The 23291-nt window shown below is 39.1% G+C and overlaps 1 protein-coding gene across 6 annotated transcripts in view; it reads right to left on the bottom strand.

The window, feature by feature from the left end:
* Positions 1 to 23291, bottom strand: part of ncam1b (neural cell adhesion molecule 1b) — a 286896-nt gene that overhangs the window by 98113 nt on the left and 165492 nt on the right. For 5 of the 6 annotated variants that reach the window (XM_062059916.1, XM_062059911.1, XM_062059914.1 and 2 more), the window contains exon 10: positions 3894 to 3923. The exons of the other annotated variant lie outside the window; for it this stretch is intronic. In XM_062059916.1, coding sequence (XP_061915900.1) covers positions 3894 to 3923 — 30 coding nt within the window. The remainder of the gene's footprint in view (positions 1 to 3893; positions 3924 to 23291) is intronic. 6 annotated transcript variants of the gene reach the window in all.

Here is a 23291-nt window from a genome sequence, read left to right as displayed (position 1 = left end):
GACAGGTAGAAAAACAAAGATGGTGTTCAGCGTTTTCCTGCTCAAAAGAGCGGACTGTTGAAAATAGGAATCGGGGGGATTACTTTTCACAAGTAAGATTTAACATTAACGTACTATTGGTTATATTTTGTGAAAAGAGTGTGTGCATATTGTATATAGTTCTCTGCAAACCTATGGTGGCATCATGCCTTCAGTGTGCATATTGTATATAGTTCTCTGCAAACCTATGGTGGCATCATGCCTTCAGTGTGCATATTGTATATAGTTCTCTGCAAACCTATGGTGGCATCATGCCTTCAGTGTGCATATTGTATATAGTTCTCTGCAAACCCATGAAATGTTCTATTTTGTCTTCATTATTTTGTCAGAATGCACCAGAATGCTTCATTTGTATGTGAAAATCACAAATAAATCTTCTGGGGGAGGATGACGCCCCCTACAGGGGTTTGGTTTACAAACTTTCAGCCCCACCTAAAACAAAATTCACCAGCCGCCACTGATTATGATGCATTCTCATTTTAGGCAAAGTATAAGACAATACTTTCTTACCAGTATAATAACCAGGAAGGTTGGAGTTCAAATCCCAGCCGAGTCATACCAAAGACTATAAAAATGGGACCCATAACCTCCCTGCTTGGCACTCAGCAACAAAGGGTTGGAGTTGGGGGTTAAATCACCAAAATGATTCCCGGGCGCGGCGCCGCTGCTGCCCACTGCTCCCCAAGGGGATGGGACAAATGCAGAGGACAAATTTCGCCACATCTAGTGTGTGTGTGACAATCATTGGTACTTTAATCTTTAATCTTAATAAGTCTTCAAGTTACTATATTTAAATACTAACATTGTTGGGTAAGACAGAATGTGTTTTTATTCTGAATCCAGTGAAACAGATTGGTGGTTTTAGCTGATATAAAGACTTTCAGGTGTTTATATATGTTTATGTTTAAGTATTTGGTGGAGGCTTTTTATCTAAAGCGACATACGTAAAAAATACATATAAAACAATCACTGTAAACGTGATCATTTAAGGGAAGAATGTAATAGAAAATATCAATACAAAGTGTCAAGACAGAATAAACTCTCAACAGAGATACAGTCTATAAGATATATAGATATCTAATGTATTCATACATTGTTTATGTAGGATATACGCATGTATATATAACCTAATCATATTGTTTCTTAACTTAAAAATAGCTCCATTCATCCATCCATTTACTACCGCTTATTCCCTTCGCGGTCGCGGGGGGTGCTGGAGCCTATCTCAGCTACAATCGGGCAGAAGGCAGGGTACACCCTGGACAAGTCGCTACCTCATCGCAGGGCCAACACAGATAGACAGACAACATTCACACTCACATTCACACTTTAAAATAGCTGACTGTTTTTTTTCCCCCTTCTCCCGCTCCCAGTCTGTGGAACGCTCTCCCTGACCACCTGAGGGCACCACAGACTGAGGATGCTTTAAAAAAAAAAGGCTTAAAAACCCTTCTTTTTAAAAAAGCCTTTTATATATATATATATATATATATATATATATATATATATATATATATATATATATATATATATATATATATATATATATATATATATATATATATATATACTAGTTCTAGCTATTTGGCTGTTCTAGTTTTTATTTTTATTTATTTTTTATTATCTTTTTATTTTTATTTTTTTAATACACTGTAGCACTTTGAGGTTGTTTACTCAATGTAAAGTGCTTTTTACAAATAAAATCTATTATTATTATTCTCTGGGATTATATTCCCAGTTTTGATCTTGGACGTCTGGCTACTTATAGCATATAAGAATATTCTATAACTGTTAAGCAAACTATGAATAATAAAACATGTGTCCTATATCACAGCTACACGTATGACAAAAAATTGCGTGAAAATCAGTGGTATTCAGTGAGGTAAAATGAATTAAATGTGCTGACAGTTCATTGCTCCTGCCAAATGAATTGCACTGAGTGGAGCGGATCACCACTCCAAGATGGCCAGTAGGCAGTAGCGGTCGATACTGCGTCTACTTGTAAGATGTCTATGACCGGAACCATTGTAAGGGGAACTTAAGGGCGGGGGACACAGGATGTGATGACATGTGTTGTGTGTTGGACACCTGGAAGTGGAAAAAGTAAGAGCGGGAATAAAAGGCAGAAAAAGACAATAAGCTTCTCTTTTGGTGTATTACTAAGCTTAGATTGCTAATAAGTGAACTAATAAGTGACAAGTTTGGCACACAACAATGGCGACAAGGATGGGATAGTGTCCCCCTTGATTTTTTCAATGAAAAAAATGTGCCTTGGCTCAATAAAAGGTTGAAAAACACACACAGTGCGACGCCACTATAAATAACTGCATTATTTCATCCTTATATTAAAACAGTTAATCATCACTGGTTTAATATATTCCCTGTTTATCAGATGAGTTCACTTCTATTTATTAAACATGCACAAGATATTGAACCAAGTCAACTGGAGAAAAGCTGGCAGTTTTTTTTTCTTTTTCACCGAACAGTCCCTGGCTGTGATGCATGTCTTCTCGCAAAGAGGCAACCATAACGCCATAGAAAACTGGAATGAGATGTTGGCTCAAGACTTGGTGAGATATAAAGATGTGCCAAAGACAGATTTTTCTTGCAACGCTAAACCCAACTGCCCATTTCATCAATGCTGTAAACGGTAGAGCCACAAAACTGATATCCAATCGCGATCAAAAGTGGACATCCACTTGTAAAGAACATCATGTCATGGCTGTCTTGAGTTTGCAATCATTTCTACAACTCTTATTTTTTTTTGTGATAGAGTGATTGGAGCACATACTTGTTGCTCACAACAAACATTCATGAGGTTTGGTTCTTTTATGAATTTATTATGGGTCTACTGAAAATGTGATAGTAGTGGTAGTATTATGCTCGGGGCCTGTTTTGCTGCCAATGGAACTGGTGCTTTAAATGGGACAATGAAAAAGGAGGATTACCTCCAAATTCTTCAGGACAAGCTAAAATCATCAGCCCGGAGGTTGGGTCTTGGGCGCGGTTGGGTGTTCCAACAGGGCAATGACCCCAAACACACGTCAAAAGTGGTAAAGGAATGGCTAAATCTGGGGGTGAACAAGGGGATGGGTCAAATGCAGAGGACATATTTCACCACACCTAGTGTGTGTGTGTGACAATCATTGGTACTTTAACTTTAACTTAAATCAGGCTAGAATGAAGGTTTTAGAATGGCCTTCCCAAAGTCCTGACTTAAATGTGTGGACAATGCTGAAGAAACAAGTCCATGTCAGAAAAGCAACACATTTAGCTGAACAGCACCAATTTTGTCAAGAGGAGTGGTCAAAAATTCAAGCAGAAGCTTGTGGATGGCTACCAAAAGCGCCTTATTGCAGTGAAACTTGCCAAGGGACATGTAAGCAAATATTAACATTGCTGTATGTATACTTTTGACTTTTGGTCACACTTTAAGTAGACCCATAATAAATTCATAAAAGAAGCAAACTTCATGAATGTTTTTTGTGACTAACAAGTATGTGCTCCAATCACTCTATCACAAAAAAATAAGAGTTGTAGAAATGATTGGAAACTTAAGACAGCTATGACTGTTCTTTACAAGTGTATGTCAACTTTTGATCGTGACAGTACATAAGACAGACAAACACTAAAAAACAAAAGATTATTCAGGTAAAACAAGTTAATATGAGGGAGGAAAACAAGCAGAACATCAAGACTTTTCACTGACTCCTTTTGGGTACGATGTTTATTATACTGTACTGTCCCAACTCTTATTTGACGGATTGTGATCCGCATCCATCCACAAACGCATTAGACTCCCTGACTCTGGGAGATGGATGAGTAAAGAGAACAAAGTCATGCATTTGGAATACCTTGTGCTGCTCGGGACGAGTCCATGACGCCTGTAGAGAACAGAGAGAAGAACAACAAACAAAAGAAAGGCAGAGTAATTCTTAGAAAGCAATCCTCGTGCAAGCAAAAGCTGGGGTGCTGCAAATTGCATGTACGTATTACGTGTCGTGGATTTCTGTTGGGTTTTTTTGCATCTAGAATACCTGAGCTGGAAAGTTTGGATTAGGCTGAAAACCGTCAATGCCGGTAATGTCTTTAGCAGAGGCGCCTATTGTGTGACAATAATGGCTTTGGAATGAAAGGGAAATCTTTTTTTACAAATCCCTGCTTTGTCTCACATTGCATTCTATAAGTATGTCTACTGGCGGCACGATAGCCCGAATGCTTAGAAAGATAAGATAAAAAAAAAAAGGTCTTTGGTTTATCAGGAGGCAGCGTAAAGAAAAAACAAACTAGTTTTAAGACGATCGATTTCCAATCCGTTTCCTCGGAGCTTTGACTATTAGACCTAAAGACACACTGAAAGTCCTAAGACAAAAAGCCCACATTACATGTGCTACTGGGCTTCTCATAGCTAAATACACTACCGTTCAAAAGTTGGGGGTCACATTGAAATGTCCTTATTTTTGAAGGAAAAGCACTGTACTTTTCAATGAAGATAACTTTAAACTAGTCTTAACTTGAAAGAAATACACTCTATACATTGCTAATGTGCTAAATGACTATTCTAGCTGCAAATGTCTGGTTTTTGGTGCAATATCTACATAGGTGTATAGAGGCCCATTTCCAGCAACTATCACTCCAGTGTTCTAATGGTACAATGTGTTTGCTCATTGGCTCAGAAGGCTAATTGATGATTAAAAAACCCTTGTGCAATCATGTTCACACATCTGAAAACAGTTGAGCTCGTTACAGAAGCTACAAAACTGATTGACTTTATGGAGCATCACATTTGTGGGGTCAATTAAACGCTCAAAATGGGCAGAAAAAGAGAACTTTCATCTGAAACCCGACAGTCTATTCTTGTTCTTAGAAATGAAGGCTATTCCACAAAATTGTTTGGGTGACCCCAAACTTTTGAACGGTAGTGTATGTGCCAGCAGTTATTTAACTTCATCCTGGCAGCTACGGGATTTAGATGGTCTTTTTATTCAAGTTATTTAACGAGCTGAAATTAATTAATTAGGAATGACTACACCGATCTTCCTATATACCTGTTAAAGGTCCCATATTGTATTATTTTTTTCAATTACATTTTTCTATTTAATTCTCAGAAGCCCCACAATAAGTGTGTTAAAAGTATGCCGAAAATCTAGATTCTATGCTGTAATGTAGAAAGTTTGGAAGTCCACTTGGAGCACACTGGTCTGTGTCTGTATATATTACACTACCGTTCAAAAGTTTGGGGTCACCCAAACAATTTTGTGGAATAGCCTTCATTTCTAAGAACAAGAATAGACTGTCGAGTTTCAGATGAAAGTTCTCTTTTTCTGGCTATTTTGAGCGTTTAATTGACCCCACAAATGTGATGCTCCAGAAACTCAATCTGCTCAAAGGAAGGTCAGTTTTGTAGCTTCTGTAACGAGCTAAACTGTTTTCAGATGTGTGAACATGATTGCACAAGGGTTTTCTAATCATCAATTAGCCTTCTGAGCCAATGAGCAAACACATTGTACCATTAGAACACTGGAGTGATAGTTGCTGGAAATGGGCCTCTATACACCTATGTAGATATCGCACCAAAAACCAGACATTTGCAGCTAGAATAGTCATTTAGCACATTAGCAATGTATAGAGTGTATTTCTTTCAAGTTAAGACTAGTTTAAAGTTATCTTCATTGAAAAGTACAGTGCTTTTCCTTCAAAAATAAGGACATTTCAATGTGACCCCAAACTTTTGAACGGTAGTATATATACAACTAAGTAACAATTAAGAGTGCTAGCATTATAGTCACATTTGAACAGCAATGCTAGGTTAGCATCTTCAATGAAAAAAATGCCAATGCTAAAAACATACGGCGGCACTTAAGTCTGTAGTTAGCAGAGCTGTGGACTTTATTTTAAGATGTGTAGAGAAGCCTGTTTTTGTCTTAAACTGTCCCCTGTGAAGGCAACACAGGGGTTAGTGTGTGTGTCTCACAATAAGAATCAATCAATCAATCAATGTTTACTTATATAGCCCGGAATCACCAGTGTCTCAAAGGGTTTCACAAACCACAACGACGTGCTCGGCTCGGATCCCACATCAGGGCAAGGAAAAACTCAACCCCAAAGGGATAACAATGAGAAACCTTGGAGGGGACCACAGATGTGGATCTAACATAATAGTGAGAGTCCAGTCCATAGTGGATCTAACACAATAGTGTGAGAGTCCAGTCCATAGTGGATCTAACATAATAGCGTGTGAGTCCAGTCCATAGTGGATCTAACATAATAGTGTGAGAGTCCAGTCCATAGTGGATTTAGTATAATATTGTGAGAGTCCAGTCCATAGTGAATCTAACATAATAGTGAGAGTCCAGTCCATAGTGGATTTAACATAATAGTGTGAGAATACAGTCCATAGTGGATCTAACATAATATTGTGAGAGTCCAGTCCATAGTGGATCTAACATAATAGTGAGAGTCCAGTCCATAGTGGATCTAACATAATAGTGTGAGAGTCCAGTCCATAGTGGATCTCACATAATAGTGATAGTCCAGTCCATAGTGGATCTAACATAATAGTGTGAGAGTCCAGTCCATAGTGGATCTAACATAATAGTGAGAGTCCAGTCCATAGTGGATCTAACATAATAGTGAGAGTCCAGTCCATAGTGGATCTAACATAATAGTGAGAGTCCAGTCCATAGTGGGGTCAGCAGGAGATCATCTTGAGTGGAGACAGGTCAGCAACGCAGAGACGTCATCAACTGATGCACAGATAGTCCACCCTGGGTCCCGACTTTGGACAGCTAGCGCAACATCTGTGGTCACCGAATGGTGACTACAGATCCAAAAAGGTCCAGGTTTCGATCCCCGGGCTTGGGGTCCTTCTGTGTGGAGTTTGCATTTCCTCCCAGTGACTGCGTGTGTACTCCGGCTTCCTCCCACCTCCCAAAACATGCACCTGGGGTTAGGTTGATGTGACTAAATTGGCCCTAGAGTGTGAATGTTAACTGTCTATCTGTGTTGGCCCTGCGATGAGGTGGCCACTTTTCCAGGGTGTACACCGCCTTCCGCCCGAATGCATCCGGGACAGGCTCCAGCCTCCCCGAAAGGGACAAGCGGGTAGACAATGGATGCATGGATGTCCTCTGTGAAGCGCCGGGTGTATACACGGAGTGAGCTCGTCCAGCTGGGGACGTGTCAAAGGTGACATCACATCCATGAGAGAGTTTATGTCACAAGGTTTCTCATTGTCATCCCATTGGGGTTGAGTTTTTTCTTGCCCTGATGTGGGATCCGAGCCCAGGATGTCGTTGTGGCTTGTGCAGCCCTTTGAGACACTCGTGATTTAGGGCTATGTACACTATATTGCCAAAAGTATTTGGCCACTTGCTTTTACTCACATATGAACTTGAAGTGCCATCCCATGGAATTGTCCAAAATGTTTTGGTATCCTGGAGCATTCAAAGTTCCTTTCACTGGAACTAAGGGGCCAAGCCCAACTCCTGAAAAACAACCCCACACCATAATTCCGCCTCCACCAAATTTCACACTCGTTACAATGTAGAGTTCTCCTGGCAACCTCCAAACCCAGACTGGTCCATCAGATTGCCAGATGGAAAAGTGTGATTCATCAGTCCAGAGAAGGCGTCTCCACTGCTCTAGAGTCCAGTGGCGACGTGCTTTACACCCCTGCATCCCACGCTTTGCATCGGACTTGGTGACGTATGGCTTAGAGGCAGCTGCTTGGCCATGGAAACCCATTCCATGAAGCTCTCTGCGTACTGTACGTGGGCTAAATGGAAGGGTCACATGAAGTTTGGAGCTCTGTAGCAACTGACTGTGCAGAAAGTCCTTGCACTATGCGCTTCAGCATCCGCTTACCCCTCTCTGTCAGTTTCCGTGGCCTACCACTTGGTGGCTGAGTTGCTGTTGTTCCCAAACTCTTCATTTTCCTTATAATAAAGTGGACTTTGGAATATTTAGGAGCGAGGGAATTTCACGACTGGATTGGTTGCACAGGTGGCATCCTGTGACAGTTCCACGCTGGAAATCACTGAGAGCGGCCCATTCTTTCACAAATGTTTGTAGAAACAGTCTCCACGCCTAAGTGCTTGGTTTTATACACCGGGCAATATAGTGTAAGTAAACATTGATTGATTGATATAAACAGAGAATTGCTTAACAACTCAGTGGCCTAGTGGTTAGAGTGTCCGCCCTGAGATCGGTAGGTTGTGAGTTCAAACCCCGGCCGAGTCATACCAAAGACTATAAAAATGGGACCCATTAACTCTCTGCTTGGCACTCAGCATCAAGGGTTGGAATTGGGGGTGATCAAGGGTGATGGGTCAAATGCAGAGAATAATTTCGCCACACCTAGTGTGTGTGTGACTATCATTGGTACTTTAACTTTTTTTAGAAACCGTCTCTGAGACGCGTATTACTGTTGGGAGTCATTTCGAGGTACATATTCCATAAGGACACCTTTAAAGGAAGTTGTATTTCATGTTTCGTGACTGACACTGTTAGTTGTATGCATATAGTGACCAGAAACACAACTATTTTGGTTTACTGTAGGGGTGTTTGAACTATGTTGACGAGCGCAGAGCTTTGTTATGTCGCTATTTCATAAAGCGCCTCTGCAATAGTATAATGCCACATTTTTTTAAAATGTACAAATCCCTCTTTTCATGTTTGCATATTCAAACAAAACAAAATGATGGTGTTTGCGTTCTTTCCAAAAACAAAGTTAATTTACCATTGTTTGTAGGTAAGGATGTTGGATTAAACAGGCATTTAATGCATACATTTGACTGCATACTCAACATTGTACAAAGAAGAAAGTGTTTGGAAGCGAGTCGGGACAACATGCTATGTCCGGTTAAATGACAGACACAGAGACAAGCTTCACTTTGCACGGCAGGAAGCTTCACAGAAGGCATGCTCGGAGGAGAAGATGTTAAAGCGTGACAGTGAGATGCGGTGAGTCGTGTAACAAGTAGAATGGTCAAACAGCTTTTTCATCAGGTGAAACAGCAAGAAACTTTCAAGTAAATGAAGGCAATCAGCTGGAATAATCGTCGGGCAAAAACAGCGAATGAAACCATCAGTGAATTCACAGGGCGAGTCCATCGTTCATTAGTCTCGCGTTATAACTGCAGTCGGCTCGTGCCAGGTGACTGCTGTCCTGCTTAGGAGCTTTTTAATGTAATACAGCACAAAAAGCAATGTCACTGAAACTCTATACAAGCACAGATATAACAATAGTCCAGATCCAAAAAAAAGTAAGATCCGTTGACATTGAAACCTGAGAGTACATACGGGACGGCGTGGCGCAGTTAGGAGAGTGGCCGTGCCAGCAACCTGAGGGTTCCTGGTTCGATCCCCACCTTCTACCAACCTCGTCACGCCCGTCGTGTCCTTGAGCAGGACACTTCACCCTTGCTCCTGATGGGTGGTGGTTAGCGCATTGCATGGCAGCTCCCGCCATCAGTGTGTGAATGTGTGTGTGAATGTGTGTGTGAATGAGTGAATGTGAAAATACTGTCAAAGCGCTTTGAGTACCTTGAAGGTAGAAAAGTGCTGTTCAAGTATAACCCATTTACCACCTAGGCCTAGTGGTTAGAGTGTCCAGGTTGTGAGTTCAAACCCCGGCCGAGTCATACCAAAGACTATAAAAATGGGAGCCATTACCTCCCTGCTTGGCACCCAGCATCAAGGGTTGGAATTGGGAGTTAAATCACCAAAAATTCTTCCCGGGCGCGGCCGCCGCTGCTGCCTGCTGCTGCCCACTGCTCCTCTCACCTCCCAGGGGGTGAACAAGGGTGATGGGTCAAATGCAGAGAATAATTTTCGCCACACCTAGTGTGTGTGTGACAATCATTGGTACTTTAACTTTAACTTAATACTGTACTAACTTGTCCTTATGACTTTTTCTAAAGCAGCCATTTTCCCATAGCACAAACATAAGCAGTAGGACACATAAAGGTGATAGCAATGTCATTAATTACGATTCCATTTCATTTTAAGAGAGGCCGACTCCTGCTATTGCTCACGTCTAAGGGGAGCTTCTACAACTACAGTTTTGTATTTTCTCATTGCGTTCTGACAGACCAAAAAATATGTGTGGTTGTTGCTAAATTATATCCACATTACTTTATACCCCAAGAGCAACAAAAAAAAAAAAAAATTTTATAAAAATATAAACTACAAACTAGAGATGTCCGATAATGGCTTTTTTGCCGATATCCGATATTCCGATATTGTCCAACTTTTAATTACCGATTTCGATGTCAATCGATACCGATATATACAGTGGTGGAATGAACACATTATTATGCCTAATATTGATGTGATGCCCCGCTGGATGCATTAAACAATGTAACAAGGTTTTCCAAAATAAATCAACTCAAGTTATGGAAAAAAATGCCAACATGGCACTGCCATATTTATTATTGAAGTCACAAAGTGCATTATTTTTTTTAACATGCCTCAAAACAGCAGCTTGGAATTTGGGACATGCTCTCCCTGAGAGAGCATGAAGAGGTTGAGGTGGGCGGGGGGTGTATATTGTAGCGTCCTGAATAAGTTAGTGCTGCAAGGGGTTCTGGGTATTTGTTCTGTTGTGTTTATGTTGTGTTACGGTGCGGATGTTCTCCCGAAATGTGTTTGTCATTTTTGTTTGGTGTGGGTTCACAGTGTGGCGCATATTTGTAACAGTGTTAAAGTTGTTTATACGTCCACCCTCAATGTGACCTGTATGGCTGTTGACCAAGTATGCATGGCATTCACTTGGGTGTGTGAAAAGCCGTAGATATTATGTGATTGGGCCGGCACGCAAAGGCAGTGCCTTTAAGGTTTATTGGCGCTCTGTACTTCTCCCTACGTCCGTGTACACAGCGGCGTTTTAAAAAGTCATACATTTTACTTTTTGAAACCCATACCGATAATTTCCGATATTACATTTTAAAGCATTTATCGGCCAATAATATCGGCAGTCCGATATTAACCCCTGCTATTGCTCACGTCTAAGGGGAGCTTCTCCAACTACAGTTTTGTATTTTCTGATTGCGTTCTGACAGACAAAAAAATATTTGTGGTCGTTGCTAAATTATATCCACATTACTTTTTAACCCAAGAGCAACAAAAAAACTGATATATATTTTATAAAAATATAAACTACAAACTAGAAATGTCCGATAATATCGGACTGCCGATATTATCGGCCGATAAATGCTTGAAAATGTAATATCGGAAATTATCGGTATCTGTTTCAAAAAGTAAAATGTATGACTTTTTAAAATGCCGCTGTACGGAGTGGTACACGGATGTAGGGAGAAGTACAGAGCAGTTGTGTCTCCCAGTCATACTTGCCAACCCTCTCGATTTTCCCGGGAGACTCCCGAATTTCAGTGCGCCTCCCGAAAATCTCCCGAGGCAACCATTCTCCCGAATTTCTCCCGATTTCCACCCAGACAACAATACTGGGGGCGTGCCTTAAAGGCACTGCCTTTGCGTGCCAGCCCGGTCACATAATATCTACGGCTTTTCACACACACAAGTGAATGCAAGGCATACTTGGTCAACAGCCATACAGGTCACACTGAGGGTGAGCGTATAAACAACTTTAACACTGTTACAAATATGCGCCACACTGTGAACCCACACCAAACAAGAATGACAAACACATTTCGGGAGAACATCCGCACCGTAACACAACATAAACACAACAGAACAAATACCCAGAATCCCTTGCAGCACTAACTCTTCCGGGATGCTACAATATACACCCCCCGCTACCCCGTACCCCCCGTCCTCCCCACCTCAAACCCCCCCCCCCCCCCCCACACACACACACACACCTCAACCCCACCCACCCCAACCTCCTCATGCTCTCTCAGGGAGAGCATGTCCCAAATTCCAAGCTGCTGTTTTGAAGCATGTTAAAAAAAATAATGCACTTTGTGACTTCAATAATAAATATGGCAGTGCCATGTTGGCATTTTTTTCCATAACTTGAGTTGATTTATTTTGTAGAACCTTGTTACATTGTTTAATGCATCCAGCGGGGCATCACAACAAAATTAGGCATAATAATGTGTTCATTCCACGACTGTATATATCGGTATCGGTTGATATCGGAATCGGTAATTAAGAGTTGGACAATATCGGAATATCGGATATCGGCAAAAAAGTCATTATCGGACACCTCTAGATGAAAGTAATTGTTACTATATTTTATAATATTCCATTATTTCACCTTTCAAGGTTTTCTTAAACCTTAACAAAGAACTCCATGTCTTCAACTCATCACTGAGCTTGTCCCACCATTTAACTGCTAAAACTGAAATACTAATATAATGATGGCTTCCTTTGACAAACTAGTTCTACAAAGCTTGTTCAGCTCAATGAATATACTTTTCTTGGCAATCATGATCAAAACATGATATTTCAGGCTTCAACTGGTCCCCTTAAAATTATTTTCCAAGTAATGTTCAGCCGTTAGCGAGACTAAGCGTCACACCCGCTACAACTCTGTAAGTCATACTTGCCAACCCTCCCGTTTTTAGCGGGAGAATCCCAGTATTCAGCGCCTCTCCCGACAACCTCCCGGCAGAGATTTTCTCCCGACAATCTCCCGGTATTCAGCCGGAGCTGGAGGCCACGCCCCCTCCAGCTCAATGCGGACCTGAGACTGAGTGGGGACAGCCTGTTCTCACGTCCGCTTTCCCACAATATAAACAGCTTGCCTGCCCAATGACGTCATAACATCTAGGGCTTTTAGAGAGTAGAGTGCACAACTGCGCACATACGCTTGCAAGTTCCAAAACGAATGGAAACAAGAATTTCAGTTCATCCAGGACAGTTCGAAGGGGAAGGTGTATGTTTCCTGTAAATTTTGTAGAACAGACTTCTCCATTGAACACGGTGGCCGAAATGATATACTCATCATGAACGGAGAAGTTAAACAGGACAATACTGCCATCTAATGGATAGCCACCGGAACACTGAAATTCAAGTATTTCTTTTATGTAAATAAAATAAATAAATAAATAAATATATATATATATATATATATATATATATATATATATATATATATATATATATATATATATATATATATATATATATATATATATATATATATATATATATATATATATAGCTGTAAATAACCACGCCCCCAACCACACCCCCCACACCCCACCTCCCGATATTGGAGGTCTCAAGGTTGGCAAGTATGCTGTAAGTCCTTAACAAAGTCTGGAAAAGTTGCTAAATCTAGCAGCAAAGTCAATTTGGTGGCAGAAGTGCTCTCTGCGGACAAACAAATGTGATTGTTTGGCAGCGTCACGTGGGGCCATCGCACCAGCCAGAAGCAGAGAAGTGCTGTGCCTTAATGTTGCCCGGGAGATAAGACCACGAAAGACATGCATGCCTAACTTTTAATCCCTTTGCATTTGCTCACAAGACAAGGGGAGCATAAGTCATTTGCCAGGATCATTTAGCCATTTTCAGGACATATGATCTTTGTTTCTCATTTTCTCTTTTTTTGTTTTAAAAAGCTATTGGAACTCTAATTTTTTTCAAACAAAGCCAGGGCAATTGCCTCTTCTGGTCAAATGCTGAATTGCATGCTTTTGAATGATAATAATAATAATAATAGAGCGAATCATAATGCACGTTAAAAATATGGCGCTATTTTTGTTTGACTGTTTAGCAACACTTAACAGTACATGTGCACCTGAAAATGCCCTTGTGTTAACAAATGAACATTTTATGTAGAGAAAATAAGAGGTTTACATGTGATGGCATTGCTAAAACAACCAATTTAATGATGCAGTGTTTCCCACACATTCATTTATTTGTGGCGGCCCGCCACGAAAAAATTAAGGCCGCCACAAATAGATTTTTCAGCTTTTTTTTTTTTTTTTTTTTTTTGTCCTGTCCAGCTTCTCAGGCAAATCATATAGTTGATGTAGATGCCCATATCGGCTGTTCAGATTTACTTTACAAAAGAGAAGTGTAGGATCAAGATTTTTGGAGCTCTTTGTTCAGTGGATCAGATGTTTGATGAAGCTCTGTGTCTATCTACCACCACTACTGTTGTCTGTTTATTTGTTACTGACTGTGGCAGGACACCTCTGCCTCTGTTTCACTTTATGTTGCTGGTAAATAATATGGTTGTAGTAGTAGGCTAAAATTAAATTATTTAGTATGCACTAATTAAAGGGGCAGAGCTTTAAGAGACATTTTAGCTTTTATATTTTTATAAGATATATTTTTAGTAAGAACCACAATTAATAAATATATTTCAGTGAATAACTTATTGTTCAAATCTGTATATAAATATGTACATAAAGTGTTGTAATTATATTGTAAAATGGATGGATGGATGGATGGATGGACATTTAAAACAAAACTGTTATTATTAATTAGTAAGTATACATTTTTTGAGCCTTATTAGGCTCAAAAAATTATTATTAAAATTACTCGATGATGTCATGGTGACCACGCCCATAGCCACGCCCCCACCGCCACAGGTATCTTGGCAGTTTATGGGAAACACTGTGGTGGCTTTATATTTTTGTGCAGTATTTAAAATGAAAGCGCCACTTCAGCACAAACATGAGCTGGTCTAAAATGATGGCAGCAGTCGTCATTTCAGGAGCTCAATTCTGTGACAAACTGTTTTTTTTACAATTAAACTATGGCGCTTTTGTATGTCAATAAACCTCAACTCTGAAAATTTAAGAAATTAAAAGTGATGTCTGGCTTTCTTGGAAGAGAATGTGTGCAAAATGATTTGGATGTTTTATTTTTTTATTTGATTATTTCGTCTCTCGGAAATAATAAACTGTGACCAATATCGCCACACTTATTTTCTTTCTTCCATCTGTTGACCCTCCCAGACACATTTCAGGGAGGTGGACTGTTGACCTTCAACATACAGTACATTTCACCTTTAAAGGGGAGCTGCACTTTTTTAGAATTTTGCCTATAATTCATAATCTTTTTTTTTAATGCATTTAAACTTGTAAATACCGTATTTTTCGGATTATAAATCGCTCCGGAGTATAAGTCGCACCGGCCGAAGATGCAAAATAAAGATGGAAAAAAATATATAAGTCGCACTAGAGTATAAGTTGCATTTTTTGGGGAAATTTATTTGATAAAATCCAACACCAAGAATAGACATTTGAAAGGCAATTTAAAATAAATAAAGAATAGTGAACAACAGGTTGCAGTGTTTCCCATAAACTGCCAAGATACCTGTGGCGGTGGGGGCGTGGCTATGGACGTGGCCACCATGACATCATCGAGTAATTTGCATAATTTACTACAATGATTTGATTTTCTCTAAAAAAGGCACAAAAAATGTATACTTACTAATTAATAATAACAGTTTTGTTTTAAACGTCCATCCATCCATCCATTTTACAATATAATTACAACACTTTATGTACATATTTATATACAGATTTGAACAATAAGTTATTCACTGAAATATATTTATTAATTGTGGTTCTTACAAAAAATATATCTTATAAAATATAAAAGCTAAAATGTCTCAAAGCTCTGCCCCTTTAATTAGTGCATACTAAATAATTTAACTTTAGCCTACTACTACAACCATATTATTTACCAGCAACATAAAGTGAAACAGAGGCAGAGGTGTCCTGCCACAGTCAGTAACAAATAAACAGACAACAGTAGTGGTGGTAGATAGACACAGAGCTTCATCAAACATCTGATCCACTGAACAAAGAGCTCCAAAAATCTTGAACTTTAGACTGCCATCAATTTTACTCCCTACACTTAACCATGTGTTTCCTACTGCCTGCCGACTTTGCACCCTTTGTTATATACACATGTTGTGTTTCTAATATAAATACATTTAATAAAGTCAAATACAAATAAGGCAACAAGAGAAGTATCCTACACTTCTCTTTTGTAAAGTAAATCTGAACAGCCGATACGGGCATCTACATCAACTATATGATTTGCCTGAGAAGCTGGAGAGGACAAAAAAATAAATAATTTTTTTTTTTTTTTTTAAATGTGTATTTTTTTTTTTTTTTTAAATTTGTGGCGGATGTAATTATTTCGTGGCGGGCCGCTACAAATAAATGAATTTGTGGGAAGCCCTAGGCTGAATAAGTGTACGTTATATGAGGCATAAATAACCAACTGAGAAGGTGCCTGGTATGTTAACGTAACATATTATGGTAAGAGTCATTCAAATAACTATAACATATAGAACATGCTATACCTTTACCAAACAATCTGTCACTCCTAATCGCTAAATCCCATGAAATCTTCTTCGTCTGTGTCGCTTCTAAACAACTCTGCCAACTCCAAAGGTAGACAATGTAATGTGTTAATAATTTTACACATAAATCGCTCCAGAGTATAAATCGCACCCCCTGGCCAAACTATGAAAAAAACTGCGATTTATAATGCGAAAAATACGGTAAACGTAAGTAAAGATCCGCTTACAATGGAGCCATGAAGTCATTGCGTCTATTCCGACCATTAAACCCAATAATCAAAAAACTCTGTTTCTTCCTCCATATTGAATTATTCCATGTGAAAGTGCGTGTGTGCACTGATCACGTTCAAACAGATTATCTTCACACGGGAACCGCGATTTAAATATAACGCCAAATTGAGAAAATAAGTTTGCCAAAAATGATAAACAGGTAAAAATACAAGCTGCGATAAAGCCCGACTTTTGAGCACACTCACCAAATTGCTGTCATGTGCCCGCACGTTTAAACACAAATAACACACTCGCAACACCCCTTTTTTTCCGATGCAGAGCTCAGCGCTAATTATAACGAAGCGGTCATATTTTTGGGGGGTTCTTATCTTTTTTCGGCCTGTTGAGTACAGCAGACGCGGACATCAGCAAGGATCTATGTGATTTAGGGCTATATAAATAAACATTGATTGATTGATTGATTGATTGATTGATTGATTTTCATGCAACTGCCACGTGAACAACTTATGCACTGAGGAGTTAACCGTTTGTCAAAGCATTAATTACAACAAGCTTTAGTTAACAGACTGAACAACACATTGACACCCCGCATCTCTACAATATGAAGTATAAATGATAAAACGTTGAATATTAAAAGTATGTGAACCACTCCTACCTTGTTTACCTCCAACCTCCTTAAAGTTTTGTAATCAATCAGGAATATCCGACAGCTAAAATATGTCAAACATGTCTAAGTGTGGAGAGAGTTTTTGCATATTACTTATTATCATGCCTTGTAAGTAGGGATGATGTTTGATAAGAAATTATCGAGTTTGAGCCTATTATCGAATCCTCTTATCGAACCGATTCCTTATCGATTCTCTTATCGAGTCCAGATAGGTTGTTGTATATGGAAAAAAAACACACAATATTTGGTTTAACAAAAGCTCACTTTTATTATATAAGAAAAAAATAAAATCTAATAAATAAATAAATATTGACTGTTACCCCCCTAATAAAATAAAAGAAATAAATATTGACTGTTGTTACCCAAAGTATATTGAGTGGGATTTTTCAGAGAAACAAATATATACAGTAACACAAAAACAACCTGTCTCTGTGATCACTATAGGTGTATAAATAATAATATAGTGTTAAATAAAATCAGTCCCTTGGGCACAAAACTGAAAATAATACAGCTCTCCAAAAAGTGCACTTCTGCTGCTATTTGACATAACTGTTTGTTATGATGCTTTGACATTTTTGCACTTTATTTCTTTATTGAAAGAAAATTCTATGAAGAGAAAAGTTGTTTGCAAATGTGGTTACAATGCTAAAAAAACGAAAAGTTAAAGCTAAAAAAAGAAATACACTTTATTGAGTTAACATTATTTCTTTATAGGGGGAAAGATGTGATGTTATGAGCTAGAGAATATAACAACTACACTACCCAGCATGCAACGGGAGTGACGAGCATGTGCGGTAGCCCCGCAAAGTGTTGTTGCATGTCGTCACGTAAGAATGAGGTTATGAGCACGCTGTGAAAGTAAACGTCAAGAACTCAGCCAACACGCCTCGTCTGCATTATTTATAATTAGACAGACAACACACATACAGTGTGATTTTGTTTTGTTTACAAGGAAAGAAAAACAAAAGTTAAAAAAGGGAGATGTGTTGTATATATATGTATGTGCTGCGGTTGCTTTAAGAACGTTGTGACAGCTGCCGTAAAGGAGGTGCGTTGCTAGCCTGGTTGCTATGTTTCCGGTTGGTCGTAAAAGTGTTGGTCATGTGTTTGTACCCTGCTCAAACCTCTCAGTAAAGTTATTCATTGGATTATAACTTTTGTTTTGAACTTTATTACACCTTGGAGCGATTTTTCCGGTCCATTGTTTTTCCTGCTTTCCCTATCTGCGCATAATGACTGAGCTACGTGACGTCATTTATTGTGATGTCCCACGGAGCATTTCTGGTCGGGACGAGATTCCAGGGATTCGAATAAAGAAGCAACTCTTTTTCTTTACTATAGTGGTCTCGATAACGGGTACCGGTTCTCAAAAAGGGATTCGAGTCCGAGGACTCGGTTCTTTTCTTATCAAACAACCGGGAAAACCGGTTTCGAGTATCATCCCTACTTGTAATAGAAATATATATATATAAATACACTGCAAAAACTGAAATCTAAGTAAGATGAAATATCTCAAATAAGGGTGATATTTGCTTATTTTTTGTCTGATAAGATAATTCTTCTCACTAAGCAGATTTTATGTTAGTGTTTTACTTGTTTTAAGGGTTTTGGTCCTAAATGATTACAGCTTGTTGCTGAGATGTTATGACCTATATTGAGTAAAACATGCTTGGAACTAGAATATCAACTGTTGTGTCATCAACACTCACAAGTATAAAACTGCTTTTTTAAAGTAATCATTTCTTATTTCAAGCATGAACAAAAAAATCATGACTTTGACACAATTGTGTGTCATAATTAAAACAGATGACAGCCAAATGGACTTTGCTGTTTTATTTTCAATGAAACAATAGAAAATACGTACTCATAAGTACGGTTGTAGTGAGAATATACTTATTTTAAGGTATTTTTGGGTTCATTGAGGTTAGCTAATTTTACTTGTTTTAGAATGTCTTGACAAGCCGAATTTTCTTGTTCTATTGGCAGATAATTTTGCTTAGTTCAAATAAAATACCCCTAATTTTTGTATTTTTTATTCTTGTTTTTCAACACTGACTTCTTGCAGTGTATATACATTTTTTATGATGTCCACATTGTGTGGTTTTGTACCACATATTTCACCTTTCTGTTTTATTTTTTGATTAATCAGACTATGGGTGGCAAAGGCTGTCTGAATGCTACCGATATATTGATTCTATGCATGGTTTGTACAGTGTAGTAAATATAGTCAGTGGCTGACAGTGCAGAACTACTTCTTTAAACTGTCGCACATTTCCAATGGTTTTAAATGTATTGTCGACAATTACTATCCTTGAGACGATCCTCGGGACAGATTGTAAACACGGGGCTGTAGTTTGGGGACCCCTGCTTCACGCAGCCAGTGAAGTTGTTCAAACTTTACTGTAAAGTTTCCACAGTCTATGATGGAAACTTTAGGTAAAAAGTATTGAGTGTTGCACACTTTCCATATTTATACTATATTCAGTTAGCCAACATTTCATTTATTTTTTTTTTACTGCTTAAAAGTAATCTAATTTTCTGACGTACTGAATTTGGGATTTTCATTTTTTTCCAAAAATACTTAAATTATATCAGTTTGTGTGTAATGAATGTATATAATATACAAGTTTCACTTTTTGAATTAAATTACTGAAATAAATCAAATGTTTGATCTATTCTAATTTAATGAGCAGCACCTGTAAACTTACAGTATGCATATAAAACATGTTTTTTTAAGCGCTTTATAGGCAGAATAGAGCAACTCCCTTAGGCTTCACTCTAAGTAGACTTTTGCTCGCAATTATTTACTAGTTAAAGTGCATAAAAAAAGAAAAACACACGTGTGCTTTCCTTACATAAGAATCATGAATGATAGTTAAAATTCCCCCAAAAGTGCAGTTCCCTTTTAAGTACGGCCTGCAAGGTCTGGTGAAAATGTACGCTGCCAAATAATTATGCACCACATATGAAAATATGTATAAAATACAGTCGTGGTCAAAAGTGTACATACACTTGTAAAGAACATAATGTCATGGCTGTCTTGATTTGCCAATCATTTCTACAATTCTTATTTTTTTGTGATATCAATCAATCAATCAATGTTTATTTATATAGCCCTAAATCACAAGTGTCTCAAAGGGCTGTAGAAGCCACAACGACATCCTCGGTGTCGAGTGGGTCTGACATAATAATGTGAAAGTCCAACACATCAGCGAAAGTCCAGTCCATGGTGGGGCCAGCGGGAACCATCCCGAGTGGAGACGGGTCAGCAGCGTAGAGATGTCCCCATCTGATGGACAGGCTAGCGGTCCACCCCGGAGCAGAGTAGAAAAGAAAAGAAAAGAAACGGCAGATCAACTGGTCTAAAAAGGGAGTCTATTTAAAGGCTAGAGTATACAAATGAGTTTTAAGATGAGACTTAAATGCTTCTACTGAGGTAGCATCTCTAACTGTTACCGGGAGGGCATTCCATAGTATTGGAGCCCCAATAGAAAACGCTCTATAGCCCGCAGACTTTTTTTGGGCTCTGGGAATCACTAATAAGCCGGAGTTCTTTGAACGCAGATTTCTTGCCGGGACATATGGTACAATACAATCGTCAAGATAGGCAGGAGCTTGACCGTGTAGTATTTTATACGTAAGTAGTAATACCTTAAAGTCGCATCTTAGGTGCACAGGAAGCCAGTGCAAGTGAGCCAGTATAGGCGTAATATGATCAAACTTTCTTGTTTTTGTCAAAAGTCTAGCAGCCGCATTTTGTACCATCTGTAATCTTTTAATGCTAGACATAGGGAGGCCCGAAAATAATACGTTACAGTAATCGAGACGAGATGTAACGAACGCATGGATAATGATCTCAGCATCGCTTGTGGACAAAATGGAACGAATTTTAGCGATATTACGGAGATGAAAGAAGGCCGTTTTAGTAACACTCTTAATGTGTGACTCAAACGAGAGAGTTGGGTGGAAGATAATACCCAGATTCTTTACCGAGTCTCCTTGTTTAATTGTTTGGTTGTCAAATGTTAAGGTGGTATTATTAAATAGATGTTGGTGTTGAGCAGGACCGATAATCAGCATTTCCGTTTTCTTAGCGTTGAGTTGCAAAAAGTTAGCGGACATCCATTGTTTAATTTCATTAAGACACGCCTCCAGCTGACTACAATCCGGCGTGTTGGTCAGCTTTAGGGGCATGTAGAGTTGAGTGTCATCAGCATAACAGTGAAAGCTAACACCGTATTTGCGTATAATGTCACCCAGCGGCAGCATGTAAATACTAAAGAGTGCAGGGCCAAGAACTGAACCCTGGGGAACTCCGCACGTTACCTTAACATAGTCCGAGGTCACATTGTTATGGGAGACACACTGCATCCTGTCAGTAAGATAAGAGTTAAACCAAGACAAGGCTAAGTCTGACATCCCAATACGCGTTTTGATACGCTGTAATAAAATATTATGATCAACAGTATCGAAAGCGGCGCTAAGATCAAGAAGCAGCAACATAGATGACTCATCAGAATCCATCGTTAGCAATAGATCATTAGTCATTTTTGCGAGGGCTGTCTCCGTAGAGTGATTTGCCCTGAAACCGGATTGAAAAGGTTCACAGAGATTGTTAGTCACTAAGTGTTCATTTAGCTGCTGTGCGACAATTTTTTCGAGAATTTTCGAGATAAACGGTAGGTGGGACACCGGCCGGTAGTTCACCATGAGGTCAGGATCGAGGTTAGGTCTTTTGAGTAGAGGATGAATAACCGCTTTTTTGAATGCTAGAGGAACAGTACCAGAGGAAAGTGATAGGTTTATAATATTTAACACTGATGGACCTAATAAAACAAAAAGCTCCTTGATAAGTTTCCCAGGAATTGGGTCAAGTAAACATGTTGTTTGTTTTGTCCCATTTACACATTTTAACAATTCCTCCAATGTTATTTCATCAAAGAGAGAGAAACTATTTTGGAGGGCAATGTCCGTCGTATATACCGTCGTATTTGTGTTAATAGAACCCAGTTGTGGCTGAGATGCATTGTCTTTAATCTCTTTTCTGATGAGTTCAATTTTCTTATTAAAGAAATTCATAAAGTCATCTGCTGAGTGGGTGGAGCTACTGGGAGGAGTCCCTTGTTGGGTTAGCGATGCTACTGTACTAAACAAAAATTTAGGATCATTTTTGTTGAGGTGGATGAGATTTGAGTAATATTTAGCTTTAGCTGAGGTAAGCATGCGTTTATAAGTTATTAAACTATCACTCCATGCTTGATGGAAAACCTCAAGTTTAGTCGCACGCCATTTGCGTTCCAGCTTTCTACATGATAATTTCTGGGCTTTAGTTTCTTCTGTAAACCATGGGGTACGCCTTTTAGGGGCCCTTTTTAGCTTTAGCGGTGCTACACTATCAATGGTGTCGCGCAGGGCGTCGTTAAAGTTGTTAGTGAGGTTATCAATAGAGCCCACATAATTTGGGAATGGTGCCATTACCGAAGGCAGTAGGTCAGTAAGAGTCGTCGTTGTGGCAGTATTAATGTTGCGGCTGCTATAGTAGTTATTATTATTATTATTAGTTTGTTGACAATGAGTCAGAACTTCGAATTTTATAAGGTAATGATCGGACATTACTTTAGTGTACGGGAGTATCGTAACTTTAGAGGTGGTGACACCCCTGACAAGCACTAGATCTATCGTATTACCGTTGCGATGCGTGGGTTCATTTATTATTTGTGTAAGACCACAGCTATCAATTATAGTCTGGAGCGCCACGCATGGAGGGTCCGATGAGGTATTCATATGGATGTTAAAGTCTCCCATTATGATTATATTGTCGGCGTGCGTCACTAGATCAGCAACGAACTCTGAAAATTCATTGATAAAGTCCGAATAGGGCCCAGGGGGGCGGTAGATGACAGCCAGGTGGAGAGGCAGCGGTGTGACAAACCTCATAGTGAGCACCTCAAACGAGTTATATTTATTATTTAGGTCCGAGGTAAGGCTAAAGTTTTTGTTGTATATTAGTGCAACACCCCCACCCCTTTTAATGGGGCGGGCAATATGCGTTCCCGCATAGCCAGGAGGAGACGCCTCACCCAGCGCAAAAAATTC

Source organism: Entelurus aequoreus, linkage group LG10, assembly GCF_033978785.1.
Source record: "Entelurus aequoreus isolate RoL-2023_Sb linkage group LG10, RoL_Eaeq_v1.1, whole genome shotgun sequence".
In the NCBI taxonomy this organism is placed as follows: Eukaryota; Metazoa; Chordata; class Actinopteri; order Syngnathiformes; family Syngnathidae; genus Entelurus; species Entelurus aequoreus.
The sequence above is the reverse complement of the archived record's forward strand: the minus strand, read 5'-3'. Positions and strand labels throughout refer to the sequence as shown.